Consider the following 17,551-nt stretch of genomic DNA (forward strand, 5'->3'; position numbering starts at 1 on the left):
TTAAGCATAACCTTGCTAGCGTGTGAAATGAGTGCAATTGTGCGGTAGTTGGAGCATTCTTTGGCACTGCCCTTCTTTGGGATTGGGATGTAGACTGATCTTCTCCAATCTTCTGGCCACTGCTGAGTTTTCCAAACTTGCTGGCATATTGAGTGTAGCACCTGAACAGCATCATCTTTTAAAATTTTAAATAGTTCAGCTGGAATACCATCACTTCCACTGGCCTTGTTATTTGCAGTGCTTTCTAAGGCCCATTTGACTTCACTTTCCAGGATGTCTGGCTCAAGGTCAGCAACCACACTACTTGGGGTATACAAGACATCCATTTCTTTCTGGTATAATTCCTCTGTGTATTCTTGCCACCTCTTCTTGATGTCTTCTGCTTCTGTTAGGTCATTTCCACTTTTGTCCTTTATTATGGAAATCTTTGTACGAAATGTTCCTTTCATATCTCCAATTTTCTTGAACAGATCTCTGGTTCTTCCCATTCTATTGCTTTCCTCTATTTCTTTGCATTGCTCGTTTAAGAAGGTCTTCTTGTCTCTCCTTGCTATTCTTTGGAAATCTGCATTCAATTTCCTGTATCTTTCACCATCTCCCTCGCATTTTGCTTGCCTTCTCTCCCCCGCTATTTGTAAGGCCTCATTGGACAGCCACTTTGCTTTCTTGCATTTCCTTTTCATTGGGATGGTTTTCATTGCTGCCTCCTGTATAATGTTACGAGCCTCCACCCATAGTTCTTCAGGCACTCTGTCCACCAAATCTAAATCCTTAAACCTGTTCCTCACTTCCACTGTGTATTCATAAGGGATTTGACTTAGATTGTATCTTACCGGCCCAGTGGTTTTTCCTACTTTCTTCAGTTTAAGCTTGAATTTTGCTATAAGAAGCTGATGATCAGAGCCACAGTCAGCTCCAGGTCTTGTTTTTGCTGACTGTATAGAGCTTCTCCATCTTTGGCTGCAGAGAATATAATCAATCTGATTTCGATGCTGCCCATCTGGTGATGTCCATGTGTAGAGTCGTCTCTTGTGTTGTTGGAATAGCGTGTTTGTGATGACCAGCTTGTTCTCTTGACAGAACTCTATTAGCCTTTGCCCTGCTTCGTTTTGATCTCCAAGGCCAAACTTGCCAGTTGTTCCTTTTATCTCTTGACTCCCTACTTTAGCATTCCAATCCCCTATAATGAGAAGAACATCCTTCTTTGGTGTCACTTCTATAAGGTCTTGTAAGTCTTCATAGAATTGGTCAATTTCAGTTTCTTCAGCACCAGTAGTTGGTGCATAAACTTGGATTACTGTGATGTTAAAAGGACTGCCTTGGATTCGTATCGAAATCATTCTATCATTTTTGAGATTGCATCCCAGTACAGCCTTCGCCACTCTTTTGTTGACTATGAGGGCCACTCCATTTCTTTTACGGGTTTCTTGCCCACAGTAGTAGATATGATGGTCATCCGAACTGAATTCGCCCATTCCCGTCCATTTTAGTTCACTGATGCCCAGGATGTCAATATTTATTCTTGCCATCTCATTTTTGACCACCTCCAACTTACCCAGGTTCATGGTTCTTACATTCCAGGTTCCTATGCAATATTTTTCTTTACAGCATTGGACTTTCCTTTCGCTTCCAGGCATATCCGCAACTGAGCGTCCTTTCGGCTTTGGCCCAGCCGCTTCATCAGCTCTGGATCTACTTGTACTTGTCCTCCGCTCTTCCCCAGTAGCATGTTGGACGCCTTCCGACCTGAGGGGCTCATCTTCCAGCGTCATAACTTTTATATGCCTGTTGTCTTTGTCCATGGAGTTTTCTTGGCAGGGATACTGGAGTGGCTTGCCGGTTCCTCCTCCAGGTGGATCACGTTTGGTCAAAACTCTCCACTATGACCTGTTCATCTTTGGTGCCCTGCTCGGCATAGTTCATAGCTTCTCTGAGTTCTTCAAGCCCCTTCGCCACAGCAAGGCAGTGATCCATGAAGGGGACCTCCCACCTAGTCATGGGCAATTCCATGAAAATTCCTTAGGGAATTTGCCAGAACAACCATTAAGAAGACTCTGGAAACACAATCTGTGGTAGAGAAATCTAAAGGATCTTTAAGCAACCAATTAAACATGATTACTGTGGGCGGAGAGGTTTCCTAAGGCTCTTCCTGCTCCTGTGGTCCCCACAGCAAAGGGTTAAAAGGATTTCTTCCTCCTTGCTACAAAAACCTTGGTTATGTGAACCTGGCAAGTGCAGTGTAGCCCCACCAGTTTGGTTATCATGCCTTAACTGGTACCCCTACAGACCCCTGATGCCAAAGCAGCCTGACCAAAGAGTGCCTGGTACCCAAAAACTCTTGAGGTATTCCTCCCGCCAGCTCTTAACTTGTCCTTTCCTTCCTGTCCGGATCAAAACCCACTCCACTTCCCAACAGTACAGATTAGGCAAAAGAAGAAGAGTCCCAAGGCCAAACAGGAGCTCACCCAAAAAATTCCTACTCAGCCCCCAAGCAAGCAACTAGTAAAGGTCATACAGCAAAAACCGGTTAAGAGGTCGCTTTGAAGATACGAGTGATGAGTTTGGGGAGGAGTCTGCTTATAAAGTCTAGCTTCATTCCTGTCTTGATTGGCCCCTTGGCCCACCTGACCATATTCCAGCTCATCCGGGGGGGGGGGACAATTCTGAGTCTTCTTTCAGGGGTGTTGGAATATGGCAGATTCACCCCCATGCAAGAATGGGAGCATCATTCTCCCAATAGGCACATTTCTGCGTGCAATTTTGCATAATATACACATTTTTTTCAAAGCAATTCCCCCCAATGTATTGAATCTTTGTATGCTATTTTTAAACTAATTAATGCATTTTTATGCACTGTTTACCCTAGTGTATGTTATATTTGACTGGAAAACTGTGTTGCAAAATTGGCAAAGTGAGGCTCTCAAAGGAGGGTTCTGTTTTGGTTCATGGATTGTTTCAGAAAGTATGAATTGCATGGGTTTCTCTGTAAAGGAGCAGTAAAATCAAATTTCTTCCCGATGGGTATCCAGACCTTCCCTCTTACTTTTCAGCTTTCTTTCTCTCCCCCCCCTTTTTTATATAAAAAAGATAACACAGCATCACATCTCTAACTTTCATCTCTAACTTTTTCTTGTGCAGATATAAAGTGTGCAGGCATCATTCTACCCAGCTGGGTACCAAAAAGTTAAGCTGCTTTCACTCTGTTCCCTTGCCACAGAATGTCTGTCTATGGGACCACATTGAAAACCTCTGAATTCCCCCTTTCATCTGCTCTTTTGATCCTCTCCCACTGCACTAGAGTCAACTTTTCCAGGGGGACAAGGGGCTGCAATGTAAAAGAGATGCTAGAAACCTTGGAACTCCATTGCAAGCCTAAAAGATAAGAGCATAAGAGGAGCCTGCTGGATGAGGCCAATGGCCCATGTAGTCTAGCATCCTGTTCTCACAGTGGTCAACTAGATGTCTGTGGGAAACCCACAAGCAGGACATGAGTGCAACAGCACTCTCCTCACTTTGAGATAGAGATAGAGAGTTTAGCCTGGCTCTCATTGGACGAAATCTGTGTGCATCGCCTAAGAGACGGTTGGCATTGTCGAACTCAAGGAATGGTGACCACTTGTTGGAAGTATGATAACAACAACAACAGCAACAATTTATTATTTATACCCCGCCCATCCGGCTGGGCTTCCCCAGTCACTCTGGGCGGCTTCCAACAAAATATTAAAATACAGTAATGCAGCAAACATTAAAAGCTTCCCTAAACAGGGCTGTCTTCAGATGTCTTCTAAAAGTCTGGGAGTTGTTGTTCTCTTTGACATCTGCTGGGAGGGCGTTCCACAGAGCGGGTGCCACTACCGAGAAGGCCCTCTGCCTGGTTCCCTGTAACTTGGCTTCTCCCAGTGAGGGAACCGCCAGAAGGCCCTCGGCGCTTCTGTATGAAACTGAATCCAGCTTCATACAGCAACTCTCCCTTCCTGTAGTTTCCAGGAGAAAAAACAACATCCTTTTCTCTATCCACTTTCTCCCTGCCATGCATAATTGTATAGATTTCTATCATGTCACTCCTTACTCACCTTTTCTCTAAACCTGTCCTCAGACTGCAGTCACTCCATCCCCTTGATCATTTGGGTTGCCTTTTGCTGAACCTTTTTTGACTCTGCAGAATCCTTTTCTGAGGTTTGATCTCTCTGGGGCTATTGATTCCATCTAGGAATTCAGCTGGATATTGTAATACTGGCGTGGACAGGCATTTAATGTTCTCTTTAGCAAGCGGAAGGCTGAACGAGCTTCTAACTGCATGTGACAGCTGTGTTTTGTTTTGCTTTGCTTAATTTGAAACACTGGTTGTCTGCTGTAGAGAATTCGGATCTTAGCAGGATGGGATTTGAGAAATGAATTGTTAACTGCTTCATGGTTCGTGAGCCATCGATATTGAGCAGTGTGCCCAGGCACCCAGAACCCTTAGCCTGTTCTTTGTCATATCATCACCATCATCAAATTTATTGCCAGCCCTTCACCAGCACATCCCAGGGCAAATTGCAACAATGTGAAATTCAGAATTTAAAACAGGAATAGGGTGGGCTCTGAAGACACATCTCTCCTAGGAGTCGAAGGCCAGATAAAGAGGTGCCTCTGCAGCATTTGCTGAAAGCTGTTTAGTGAAGATGGCAGATACACCTCTGTTGGGAAGAACTTTCATGATTTAGGGGCTGTTGCAGAGAAGGCCCTCTCCTGGGCCATCACCACCTGAAACCTCTGAGGGTGAAGGAAGTACCAAGAGCACCCCTTCTGCTGATCTTGGCACCCAGTAGGGTCTGTAGAAAAGGAGGCAGTTACTTAAATATTAATATCGAAGAGGTTCAGTAAACACCCCCAAAGAGGAGATCACAAGTGACCAAAAAGGTTGTATCTGAGGAGACATCTTTTGTAATCATGCAAGGCTGGGAGGACTATGAGGATGAGGAGGCTGGTCATAAAATAATAGAACTGTGGAGCTGGAAGGGATCCCAAGGGCCATCAAGTCCAACCCCCTACAATGCAGGAATCTCAACTAAAGCATCCATGACAGATGACCACCCAACCTCTGCTTAAGAACCTCCAATGAGGTTTAAAAGCACAACTTCCGAGGCGTACTTGCTTTTCACTGCCTCTGAGAGAAATTAGTACCCTGGCATTCTAACGACAGGTGAGTGGTCCTTCCAACCTGTCAAAGTTGTGTCATGTGAGAGGGGTGGAGATAGTGACTTGGTTCAATCCAGCTTTCTGCAAGATTCAGGTGTATGAGAGAGTTTTCCACAAGGAAGCCTCTCATGTACCCAAACCAAGAGTTCAGTCCAGCTTACTGCAGGGGTCAGCTGCATGGGCAGCAGCAAATCCTGCCACATCAAATCTTGGGCAGGTGGCCATGTTTTGGGGGAAATGGTCTCATGGGCCTAATGGAGAGGTTTGGTGGGCTCAGTCTAGCCTGTGAGCCAGTGGTTCCCAACTTCTGTTCTACATGGACCAATCCATTGCCATCTTCACTTCACTTCAGCTCCTAATTCCACTGGATGTTTTCACCTTGAAATACTAAGTTTGTTCTCTCTCACACACACAACTATCACTTTTCTTTTTCCTGTGGAGGTTGTTCGAGCTCTGTTGTTATAACAACTTAGCCCCTTCTCCTGGCCTTTTCTCCTCAGCTACCTGCAAGACAAAGGGTGACAAAGCATTCAGCTAAATTTCCCTCTTTACATGTGTGACAAAAACCAACAAACAAACCCACAATACCATCCCCACCCACTGAAGACTTTTGACTCCTTCACACACACATACCTCACATGCACACAAAGATGGTTTCTTCTTAGTGCTTGATACTCTGAAGCATAATTGAAAGCCCTCAGCTTTTGTGAGGGACCAATGAAGGCTTCTTGAATAGAAGGTACTTCCTGCAAAGTGCTTATATTCTTATCTATAAAGAGTGAGTTAAGGCAGGGGACAATTGCCAGGCAGCTGCTTTGTAAAGAAGAAAGAAGGCAAGTGTGGAAGATTTCCAAATAAGTTTGGAAGGGGGCATAATAGACGTGCCAGGGAGGTAAATGGGTTTAAGATAAGGTTCGCCTTGTCAGGTTAGACCCATGGAAAGAGAAATTCAAGGTGCTCTTCTCCTGTTTCCTGGTGGCAGAAATCACAGGATCATAGATCTATACCAAGTGCAATTGAAATTTCTTCAATAATAGTGAGGTAGACTCTGAAACAAGTGCTTCACTGGTGTTTTTCAGAATAATAAGAAGTGGACAAAAAGGCATAGTTGAGTGGTAGAACATCTGTTTTGCATGCAGATGGTCCCAGTTTCAATACTCAGTATCTTTTTTTAAAAAAGTTAGTTTTTATTGAAGTTTTTTCTTGTGTTACAAAATAAACAAAGGAAAGTACATATCTCATCTCCACTTTTGATTCATAGAGTCTTTTTCACAGTTCATTAATGTTCAGTATGATACACTAATGTCATGGACATCTTACGGCTAGGGAAAGAGAAGGGAGAAAGAAAAAGAGTGAGGAAGAGGAAGATAATATTGTTCTATTAATCCCCGCCATCTTCAGGTAGGAGTGGAATGAGACCCCCTGCCTGAAACCCTGGAGACCATCTGCCAATTGACTGATTCAGCGTGAGGCAGCACCCTCTATTCCAGATTGCAGAGGTTGGCAGTCAGTCACCTTTGGTGCCATCACAGATGTACAGGCACAAACACAGACCCTAACCGTTCATCAATAAAGATGGCATCACCAAAACACATGCAGTTTCAACATAGAGTTATATTCAGACGCAGTAATCCCAGCTGCGCACACACCCCTTAAGGAGAACCTAGCCTGCATACTCTCCTCTCCCACTGGACTATGAAAAGTCCCTGTTGCAAGTCTGGATTAAGACTTTTGTATAGAGTCCTATTCTCAGGCTGGGTAAGATTAGAGATGGGCTGACTGACTTCTGATTGACCGTAGAAATAGCTTGGTACATTTTTTAAACCAATCTGAGGCTCATAAATCATCTGGCCAGAGTCCCCAAGACCCTCCCACTTTTTAATTTCCATATAGTGTGCCCTTATGGGGCAGCAGAAATGGCAAGAGGTCATATTGCCCTTGTTCCCTTTCATCTTGCATTTGATGTGTTGCCACTTAAGTTGGGTACGGTGTTGGAAAAGAGGTTGGGAGATTGAGGGGCTGGGGTGGTTGGAGGAATCTTGGGAATGGTGATGATTTATTAGACTTGTTAGTCACTTGTTCCACAGAGGTCCCAGCATGTTTAAAAACAGAAATACATTATAATATTAATTCCTTCATTCAAAAACACAAGTAACTGGCATTTCCATCAATTGCCATTTGTTCCAGTTTAGCATTGAATAGTGGGGTTTCGGGGGGGGGGGACAGACACTCAGACCTGTGCCTAGAAAGCCTAAAGGGGCTTGCAAAGCTCATGCCTTCCTATGAGTTTTTATAAGCCCTTGAGTTTGTATTGAATCTAAAGCTTGGAGAACTCCACTGACATTCCTAGTTAAGATACAAATACCTGTGAGGCACCTGAATTAAAAGTGCAGCAGTCAACAAGGGGCGTCATCTTTAAACATGGCCTGCACACAACACAGACATTGTGTCAAAATATTTTTGCAGAGGGTGCAAAGATACCTGCAGGAACCCTGGAAACTGTAGGGTTTCCCATGTCACCATTTGAAAAGCTTTGTACTAGAGATATAATACACAGAGAGAAAGGAATGAGAAGGGAAAGGATGTGGGAGCTCTTGGGTGACTTCTCAAGAAGTCACCACCTCACACTCTCAGGAGCTGTGTCCTTGCGAAGGAGGGATTTGGTCTGAAACCTCTGCAGCATCTACGATTTTTCTGTTAGAGAGATGTCATCATCCCTATTATGAGAAAGGGCAGAGAAGGCCGGATATCTTAATAGGGAAAATTGAGAGTAACTCTCTGGAGTCTTGGCACTCTGTACCATCCTCAAGCCACTACATTATGCATTCATGGTTTTTTAAATATAATAAAAAGGCTGAAAGTAACCATTATGATAATGTCCAGGTCTCTTGACAACGCAGAACCGTAGTCTTTTCTTCAAGGATTTCTCAATAATGTATGCTGAGAATGCAATAACTTTTTTTCTCCAGAAAGACTTGAAATAACACAGAGGCTGCCATGTCCCTGTATAAACTATTCTGACTTCATTACTTTTGTTTTCAATTTGGTTTTGTTCCCTCTTGAAGAGATGTGGACAATTATGAGCAATTGGTAGAGAAGTACTATGATGCCCGGTAGTTTCACTTAATTAAATTGTTACAGCAGGCAAAGAGGTTGACCACTAGGGATGGAGGAGAAATTTCATTTAAAAGCTGAATCTATCAAATCCACACCTTCCAAAACAAAATGTGAACCAAATCACAGCTATCCTTTAAAAAAAATTGGCACTTATCTGAATTTTGCAATGCAGTGCTCCAACCAAGCAGTGTTTACAAAACTGCATTTGTTGGGGGAAATTGCTTGTAAAATTATGCACATTGGTCAAAACTGTACATAAATACATGTTTGTTAGGGAGAAAATAGCACTAAATTTGTGATTCACCATAACTTAAGCAAAAAACAAATACATACATACATTAAAAACAGCATTACAAAAGTGTAACAGACAATGTGTGTGTGTGTGTGAGAGAGAGAGAGAGAGAGAGAGAGAACATCCATCCATGCAAAAAAGTCATAAATAGCTAAAAGCCAAAGGCCTTATGAAAGAAGAGGGGGTTTGCCTGGGGCCTAAAGATATGTAACAAGGGTGCCAAGTGAGCCTCATTAGGGACAGCATTCCACAAGTGGGGAGCCACCGCTGAAAAGTATGTTAGGTGCATCTGAATGCCCATTTTGCTACAGTCTGCTCACATTGTCCTTTCCATCACAGTTTATCTTTCTTTTCACTTATCACAGGGCTGCAGATGGGGAAGGCGTTTGCATCTGCGAATGCTCCCTTGTAGAGAAACACCTTTCCTGAATGTGCTCATAATAGCTCAACAGAACAAGCATCCATGTGGCATAGTGATGTTGGAACAGGGAGAGCCAGGTTCAGATTGCTATTCAGCCATGAATCTCACTAGATGTCCTCAGGCCAATGGCCTGCAGCCTGATCTGCTCTGTTCACTCGAGGTTACCAGTAACTCTCTCTCTTCTCTCTCTCTCTCTCTCTCTCTCTCTCTCTCTCTCTCTCTCTCTCTCTCTGGCTGACTTTCCCCAGTGTGCCAGATCCTTCCAAAAGGGGTGGTTGGTGTTCTGGGACCATCTTCAAGTCCTGCTTCCAGCTCCATCATCAGCAATATCTGCGGAGAGAAAGAGGTGAGTGGTGTCAATCTTGCTCTCAGTACTGCAGCTTATGGACAGAGGCTTGCAGTGCCTTCATGCAGCCAAGCAACTGGAGATTAAGGGACAGGTCACAGCTCAGTGGTAGCACACTTATTTCGCATGCAGGAGTTCTCGGGATCGATATTTGTTATCTACAGTAATCTACAGCACTCTCTCTCAAGCATCGTTCTTTAACCCTGGGTCCCTAGGTGCTGTCAGGCTACGAATTCTAAGATCCCTGGCATTTGGCAAAGCCATCTGGGGACCCAAGGTAGAAGGACGCTGCTCTGAAGGGTCAGATAGCCAGGGAGGGAGGGGGGACCTCTCTGCCTGAGAACTTGGAAAGCCACTGCCAGACAATTTGCACAGTACCAGGCAGAATTGACCCATTCTGATTCTTCATTCCAAACTGGCTTTGCAGATTAACACATATTCACCCCCCTTTTTGATGTGATCATCCAAAGATGGCCTTGAAGGGGGATTTTTGTCACTGGTGGAAAAGTTCACAAAAAGCTGGTCCCCAGATGCTGGTTTTTAGTGCATGGCAGAAATAAATCCATGTCTGATCTCCTGGCAATTATGTTAGCGCTTATGCGACTACACCTCCCCCTCCTTCCATCCTCAGTACTCCATTCCTCTCTTTTTTGGAGTCTTACATCTAATACAAAATCCTCATGCTGGTTTCCAACCGGTGCACTTGATTTAATGTTGGATAAGCCCCACTCTCCCTGTGCTGACCAATCCCCATTCCCAGGGAACAGAATGGAGCTCTCATAATTCACCCGCTTAACTCCTAGTCACATCTCTCTGCCATTTAGTGGACTCTGAAACGTGTCCCTTGCCACAAGGCTTTGGGAGTGATAGAAAGTCAACAAGTCAATAGGAGGCATTCACAAATAAATTGCAGTAATTCGCTGCCTTCAAGTTGCATGAGTCAGGAGGTGTGAGAACTTTCTGTAGCCCAGCCTTTCTCCAAAGTTTTTAAGTTGTGTAATGGATGCAGTTCTGCCTAGCCTCCAGCAAGGGCAGTGTAGATGCCAGGTAAAGGTAAAGGGACCCCTGACCATTAGGTCCAGTCGTGACCGACTCTGGGGTTACAGCGCTCATCTCGCTTTATTGGCTGAGGGAGCTGGCGTACAGCTTCCGGGTCATCTGGCCAGCATGACTAAGCCACTTCTGGCGACCCAGAGCAGCGCACAGAAACGCCGTTTACCTTCCTGCCAGAGCAGTACCTATTTATCTACTTGCACTTTGACGTGCTTTCGAACTGCTAGGTTGACAGGAGCAGGGACGAAACAACGGGAGCTCACCCCGTCATGGGGATTTGAACCGCTGACCTTCTGATCAGCAAGTCCTAGGCTCTGTGGTTTAACCCACAGTGCAACCAGCATCCCTGTAGATGTCAGAGAGGCATGTAAAAAATACAAAACATGGCCACAGAATTCACTTTCCGGCTTCTGTGCTTCTAAAAAGCAAGTTACTGTCCTTTATTGTGGTTGTGCCCAGACCATATATTTAAAGCACAAGATATCCTGCAGAGAATCTTGGGGAATGTAGTTTAACTCCACAGAGTTACAGTTCCCAGGATTCTTTGAGGGAAGCCATATGTTTTATAAATCTATGGTATGTACAGTGCCATAAATACAAATAATTAAACAAAATCATTTTTGTCTCACCCTTATTCCCTAAGAAGATCAGAACTGAATAAATTAAAAAGAGCCCATATAAAATGCAGCATGGCATCCAAAATACCTAGGAGAGCTCAAAAGCCTGTTTAAAAAAAAAAAAAAACAGCGAGGGAGCCATACAAATTTCCTGCAGGTGGCAGTGCCAGAAGCCCAGGGGTCAATACAGAAAAGTTGCTGTCATGTTTGGCAACCCTACAAATACCTGAGAGGACAGCAAGATGGGTGCCTTGTGGAAGATTTTGATTCTCAGGCAGCGGTATGTGAACAAAAGTCATCCTTTAGGTGACCTGGACCCAAACTGTTCAGGGCTTTATAGATTAAAAACAACACTTTGAGCTGCATTTGGAAAGGAATAGGTGGGCAGCGGGGTGGGGGAGGGGGTAACATGAACCTTGCATCACACCTTCATGAGGGTGACCAAAAAACATGCTTGAAGTCTTCCCCATCTCTGCTCACGGGGGTATTTTCTTTCAAGTCACTTTGTTAAAATTCATATCTGCTTCAGTGTCTATTTTCAAAAACATCCTCGGTTTCCTTTCACCAGGGTCGGCCCAAGACATGTTGGCACCTGAGGTGAACCACAAAATGGCACCCACACACATCAGGGAAGAAAGATCCACATCAGGAAAAGGGGGGCGGGGATAAATATATACATTTGGATCTACTGCCCCTATGCATCTTGCCACCTGAGGCAGCCGTCTCACCTTGCCTCATGTGTGGGCTGGCAATGCCTCTACCTATTCTCCATGTTATCCTTACCCAGGTGCACCTATCACCTTTTGATGCCCTTATTAGAGACTAGAAAAATATCTGTCATTATAATGGGCCTATAAAGAAACAAGGGAAGAGATGTCAACCATATCTGGAGGTTATTTAGTCCTCTGTTCTTGAAACTTTGCACCAATCATGTCCCACAGAGCAAATTTTGAGCTGGAACATTGGTTAGTGGGAGTGTACTTTCCTGGCTGAGTCTCTGACACCTTCAGTTAAAAAAGGGTCTAAGGCAGTAGAGCTAAAAACATTCTGGCCCTAGTTGGCACTTCTGGGCTAAGAGCTCCAATGGTCTGATGACCCAGAACCATGTTTCCTAATCCATTTCCAACAGCACAGCAGCTAATTTGCAGAATCTGCCATACCTTTGGTTCAATAAAGGGACTTTCAGAAGGTCAGAACTTATGAGATCAGCCTGTAGTTTGGAGCTTTAAAAGAATTTGGCACCCATTGCAAAGGAAGCTGATTTTCAGTTCCATTGAGACCATGGGATTACGTCAATTTGCTGTCTCTCTCAAGACAGCCATTTGAAAAAACATCTAGACTTTGATAGGACGGAGGGGCGAATCTCCTCAATGCTTCCTAAATGGTTGGTGTGAAAGGTTTCACAGCAATTTATTTGAGTGAGAGAGTTGTGTTTTTTTTTAAAAAAAAAGAAGCTGTTGAAATTAGAAATACATTAAGGTTTAAATGTTTAATGATTTTCTTTGTGTCTTTGCTGAAATCTGTGATAGCATCTCTGTAGTCTTAAAAACTGTAGTGCTTTATTCCTTCTCTGTTACATTATATGCGTATTTCTTACAATTATGCTCTGCTACATACCTGGCACTTTATAATCTCTGTTAAATTATATGCATCTCTGGATAGTTTGCTTTGAGGAAACACCATGAAATGAAAGCTTAGAAGGGCAAGAAACACTCCCTTGTTGGTAACTGTAGTGGGTGCACTGTTGTCTCTGAGCAGAGACACACAGCGGCATGGCGTGTTTTGCTGACACCCGGGGCGGAAGGCAGGGTGGAGCGCGTTTGCCCAGCTCTCACTGCCCACACTGCTGGGTGGGTGCTCACACACTGGGCAGGGGTGAGTGCAGAGGGTGCTCTTCACTGCTGGAGCCAGGCAAGGCGCGATGCAGGGAGACCTGTTATGCCCCCACCCCCCAGATTGTGCTCCTAGTCCTGGGGCAATGCTCCCCCCGCCCCCATGCTATGCCACTGGAGACACGTGACACATCGTGGCAGTGTCAAGATGCCCTTCCAACTTCCCTTTCTCTGGATGCTGAGCTTCTGGTGGCTTGGGACAACTTTCCCCTCCCCTCAACTACATCCCAGATTACTGTAGATATACTTTAATCCAACAGAGCTTGATCGGGCTCGCTGAGAACAAAGCCATCCCCTTTCCACATAGAACTTCTGCAGTACCATATAGCAGAATAGCCCAAAGAATCCTCTGCAGGTGACATTAGATAAATTATGGAGATGCTTCTCATTCAAAGGCCTGTGTGATGATTCTGCTGCTCTGAACACCCACGGTGGGCAGCCTGTTCAGCCCAGACAACCTGCATTCCCCATTGTCACTTGGCTGCCCTCCCACCTGTTGTTGCCAAAATGCTAGAAAGGGTCATCCCTGCTGCTCACTCACCACTGCTTTCTCTCTTCTTTCTCTGCCTGTATCTATTTCTGTTGCACACTGTGTGTTTGCTGGCTTCCCCAGTTCAGATTGAGAGCATTCTTCAGTGTCAAAGCGCTGCCATTAGGAACTCCTCTTTATATTCATCCTCATTTACTTCATCTCAGTCCATTGAGCTTGGCCATTTTTCATTTCTTCAAGCATTCTCAGGGCTCATCCACACTTTCCCTCGCCACATATTTTGATTGCATTGTGTACCGATTAATTCCCCTAGGTCCGAGAGCTTTTCTCCTTCTTCCACAATCACGCCTTGCAAAAATCTGATCTTACACCCTGACTTGAAGCAAAATTCCTCCTCGGAATTTCTGCACAGCTTGTAAGATCCAATTCAGCGGGTAAGATTGGAGTATTGCAAGGCGCAACTGCGGAGCAACAATAAAAGCTCTTTGACCCGCCTGTGGGAATTAATTGATACACAATACAATCAAAATGCGGGTCAAGCAAAAGTGTTGACACGCCCACAGTATTTCTGTCATAGTAAAGTGGGTATATCCAGGTGCAGCTCAGATTGGGGAGTTTGCGCACCATGTTTCTGTGCAGCTGATCCCACACAATCCGGACACACAAAATGGTTCATCCCTGGGGCGGTGCCCTACTGACCTGTGCCGGCTGCAAGGTTGCATGGCTGGAGACTTTCTTCCATGAGTGGAGGGCAGTATTTCACAGGGAAAGATCCCTACTTCTAGTGCCAGAGAAATCTCTCCCAGTGTGGGGCAGAGGGCAGGGATGCATCAAAGAGGAATGAGCAGAATAGTTCAGGTTCTAGGACCCAGAGGTGCCTGGCAGGAGATAGTGTGTCACAACGTGCTGAAGCTGGGAAAGGCCCCTACCTGAGATGGAGGCAGAATGGCCTCAGGGAGTTAGGTGTGGAAGAGAGTTGGAATGGGAAGGCAGCAAACCTGTCCAGCACCCAGCTGAAAATTATTGGTTTGACTGCTACCCAATAGCATTGTTGCCTTGCATTTTTTCTGCTGTGCATTCTGAAAGAAAGAAAAATCTCAAGAAATTGACATATTTTCACATGGGGAGAGGATGCAGGGCTTCATCCCACTTAAAAATACAAAAACAAACTTCCTATCAAGAAGATGGGTTGCACCTGTTTCGGCTGAATAGCTACAAGGTTTTCCCATCCAAGTATAAGTGTTAAATAGCAGAACAAATCTAGGTTGAGCGTGGATTTCACCCCAAACTGCTGTTATGAACGACCACTCTGCTTGGTTTTTTTATACCCAAGCTTCAGCAGAATTTTTGCAGACTGTACATTTTACATTTGATGACCAGTTGACCTCACTATTTACAATTTATTTTCCCTTTCTGTGCCTGTGTAACATGCACATATCCTGGACTGCACACCTTGCAGAAATATTTCTGGAGCTAGAGCGGTACCTAATAAATGTTCCGTATCCATAGGGTAAGGGCTATAGCTCAGCCGCAGAGCATCTGTTCTGCATGCAGAAGACTCCAGGTTCAGTCTTTGGCATTTCTGGGTACTGCCAGAAACCCTGGAGAGCTGCTGATAGTCTGTGTAGACAGTATTGAACCAGATGAACACATGGCCCAAATGTAAAGCAATGTGCTACACTCATATATCAACAAAGCAGAAGAGAGGAGAGTTGCTGTACAGGTTCAAAGCTGAAGCAGAGAGATGTGTAGAAAGAACAGCCCAAGGTCATCCAAGGTTCCCAGCTGAGCCAAGAGTTTGATCCCGAGTCTTTCCCTCCATACCGATCCCTTCATCCAGTTGACGGTGTTTGGCTGCGAGGCTCGGATTCCATCTGGCACTGCTGAATGATCAACAAGCCCATCCTCATCCTGTGGGCGCCCCGTCTGCTTTAGTTAAGAGAAGCTGCCTGGAGGCACACAGCCTGCCTTTCTCCCTCTTAATCAACCCCGGGCTGAGGGCTGTGGAGTGAAATCGAGGCGGATAGCAGCTTATTGCTCTTTAACTTTTCTATTACCAACCAAAGTGCTTATGCCTCCAATAAAACAGCCACCGCAGCTGGTTAACAGCCTTCCCCCAAGAGGTGTGTGATTGCAGGCACAGGGCAATAGCTTCCGGAAGCCCTGGTAATGGAAGCAAAGAGGACTTGACATTTCCCCTAATGTGGCATAACCAGATGTTTCCCTTTGCCTCGTTTTATGCTTCTTCCAAATCATTTGCTTTGCAAAAAAAAGCACATTTCTCTGTTTTCCCCTTGCATCTCACAAGCGCTCTGAACCATATCATCCTCTTGGATCTTCCGTACCTGAGATGGTCCCCTGACATCAGGTCCCCCAGATGAGTATAGGAACTAATGCTTTGAAGAAACCACTCAGTTCCCCTTGCTCAGAGCCTGGTGTCAGTGAGGTTCCCTGGGAGGCTGCCAAACTCCCCTTTCTCTCCTTTGATTTATTAATGGCAAATGAGCTATTATTAGGACTCATGGCTCTGGTCCCTCTGGAGAACGAGTCTTGTGGTAGCAGATTTCTTCCTGCAAATGCAACAGGAGTGCAGACTCAAATGAATGGCTGAATTGCCTTTAATCCTTCTTAGAGACTAATAATGGGGGTGCAGTTCTGAGAGTTTTGCAACCAATCACAGAAAATCCTGCAATGAGGAAGTCCTGCAATTTTTTGATCAACCACTCCAACACATTATGCCTTGTCAATCTCTTATCTAAAGGTGGGCAGTTGAGAAAACTCATGTAATTTATGTCTGGGAAGTGAAGTGATTTAAATCAGTTTTGGCTGGAGCCTATTGGGAAGGCAAGGCGGGCAACAGTAAGCAGAGCCAGAGCCAATGGCAGGCAGAGCCAACGAATTCTAGTTGTGTCCCCATCCTCCTCCTGGCTGAGTTCTGCAAGGGGAAACACTGGGACTAAGGAGGAGGAGGACCACCACATGTGGTGGTTGTGTAAAGTAATTAAGAAATTCTGGGAAATGATCTATAATGAACCAAAAAACAAACAAACAAACAAACCCTTAAGAGAACATCTCCCAAGAAACCAGAAACTTTCCTTCTTGCAGTTGTGACAACAAAACGTGTTCTCACTAAAGGAGAGCACGGGTTGCGGATGGGGCCATACAAGACACCCCATGATGACTAGGCAAGTTAAGATCAAGGCTTGATTAGACTGGTGGATCTTGTTGCTGTAGTAAGTTTGATGTTGCAAATTTAGGGGTGGGGTTAGTGGCTATTTAAGCAAGGTCCACAGCTTTCTCTTTCTCTTTTGCTGTGGACATCGGATCTCCCGCCCGCCCTCCCTTGTTGGGCTTCGCTTGACCTTGCTATGCCTGTCATGGGGTCGTTCGCCTTGGTTCGGGGGCCCAGTAGGAATTTTACCAATTGGCTGATTAGTGTGTGCCTTTTGGGTTTTGCCTACTGCTTAGCAAATCGTCACAACTTGTAAGGTTGGCGGTTAGGCATTGGTTAAAATTGGTTGGTGGAGGGGTATGGATTGGCTGGGCCTGCCCCTCCAATGCTGCTGCTGCACGGGTATTCCGTTAAAGGAATTCTGGAGCTTACCATCCCCTTCGTCCAAACCCTTGGTGCAGGGTGCGGGCCGCGTAAGTTCCAAGGAGCATGCGGGGATTAGCTGAGGGTCTGTTTCCCAGCTCCAGTTGACCCCGATCTTGCTCCTCCGCACTGGCTACGGAGTCAGTGCTGTCCCCCAAGGCGGGGGGGACAGCTAGTCTAACCAATGCCTAAGCAACCACTCACAATTTGTATGATAATAAAGTTGTGGCCAAAATTATGCCAAAAACCTTAAACAAAAATACTGTGTGATGTTTGAGTTATTGGGGTTGGGGTGTCTTGGGGACCTCAGCACGCAAAAGTCTCTCTCTCTTTCTCTCCCTCTCTCTGTATATATGGACTTCTTGCACAAAAATGGGAAACAGAAGTAGTACTGACCAAAGAGGAACAGCACTTTAAGTTGTTGTAATATGCGGAGTTAGCAGGTCTGACTAGTAAGATAAGAGAACAAGACGATCAAGAATATAAGAAGGATTGGAAAATGTTTGTGGAGTATTTTAAAAATCAGTATAAACAAGTGAACTGATTA

The 17,551-nt window shown here is 45.0% G+C and overlaps 1 protein-coding gene across 3 annotated transcripts in view; it reads left to right on the forward strand.

The window, feature by feature from the left end:
- GRIK4 (glutamate ionotropic receptor kainate type subunit 4) overlaps positions 1-17,551 on the forward strand; it is a 467,636-nt gene that overhangs the window by 291,785 nt on the left and 158,300 nt on the right. For all 3 annotated transcript variants that reach the window (XM_081889776.1, XM_081889778.1, XM_081889777.1), the window contains exon 4: positions 9,260-9,357. In XM_081889776.1, coding sequence (XP_081745902.1) covers positions 9,260-9,357 — 98 coding nt within the window. The remainder of the gene's footprint in view (positions 1-9,259; positions 9,358-17,551) is intronic.

The sequence above is a fragment of the Podarcis melisellensis genome, assembly GCF_964234715.1.
Source record: "Podarcis melisellensis genome assembly, chromosome: 15".
Classification (NCBI taxonomy): Eukaryota; Metazoa; Chordata; class Lepidosauria; order Squamata; family Lacertidae; genus Podarcis; species Podarcis melisellensis.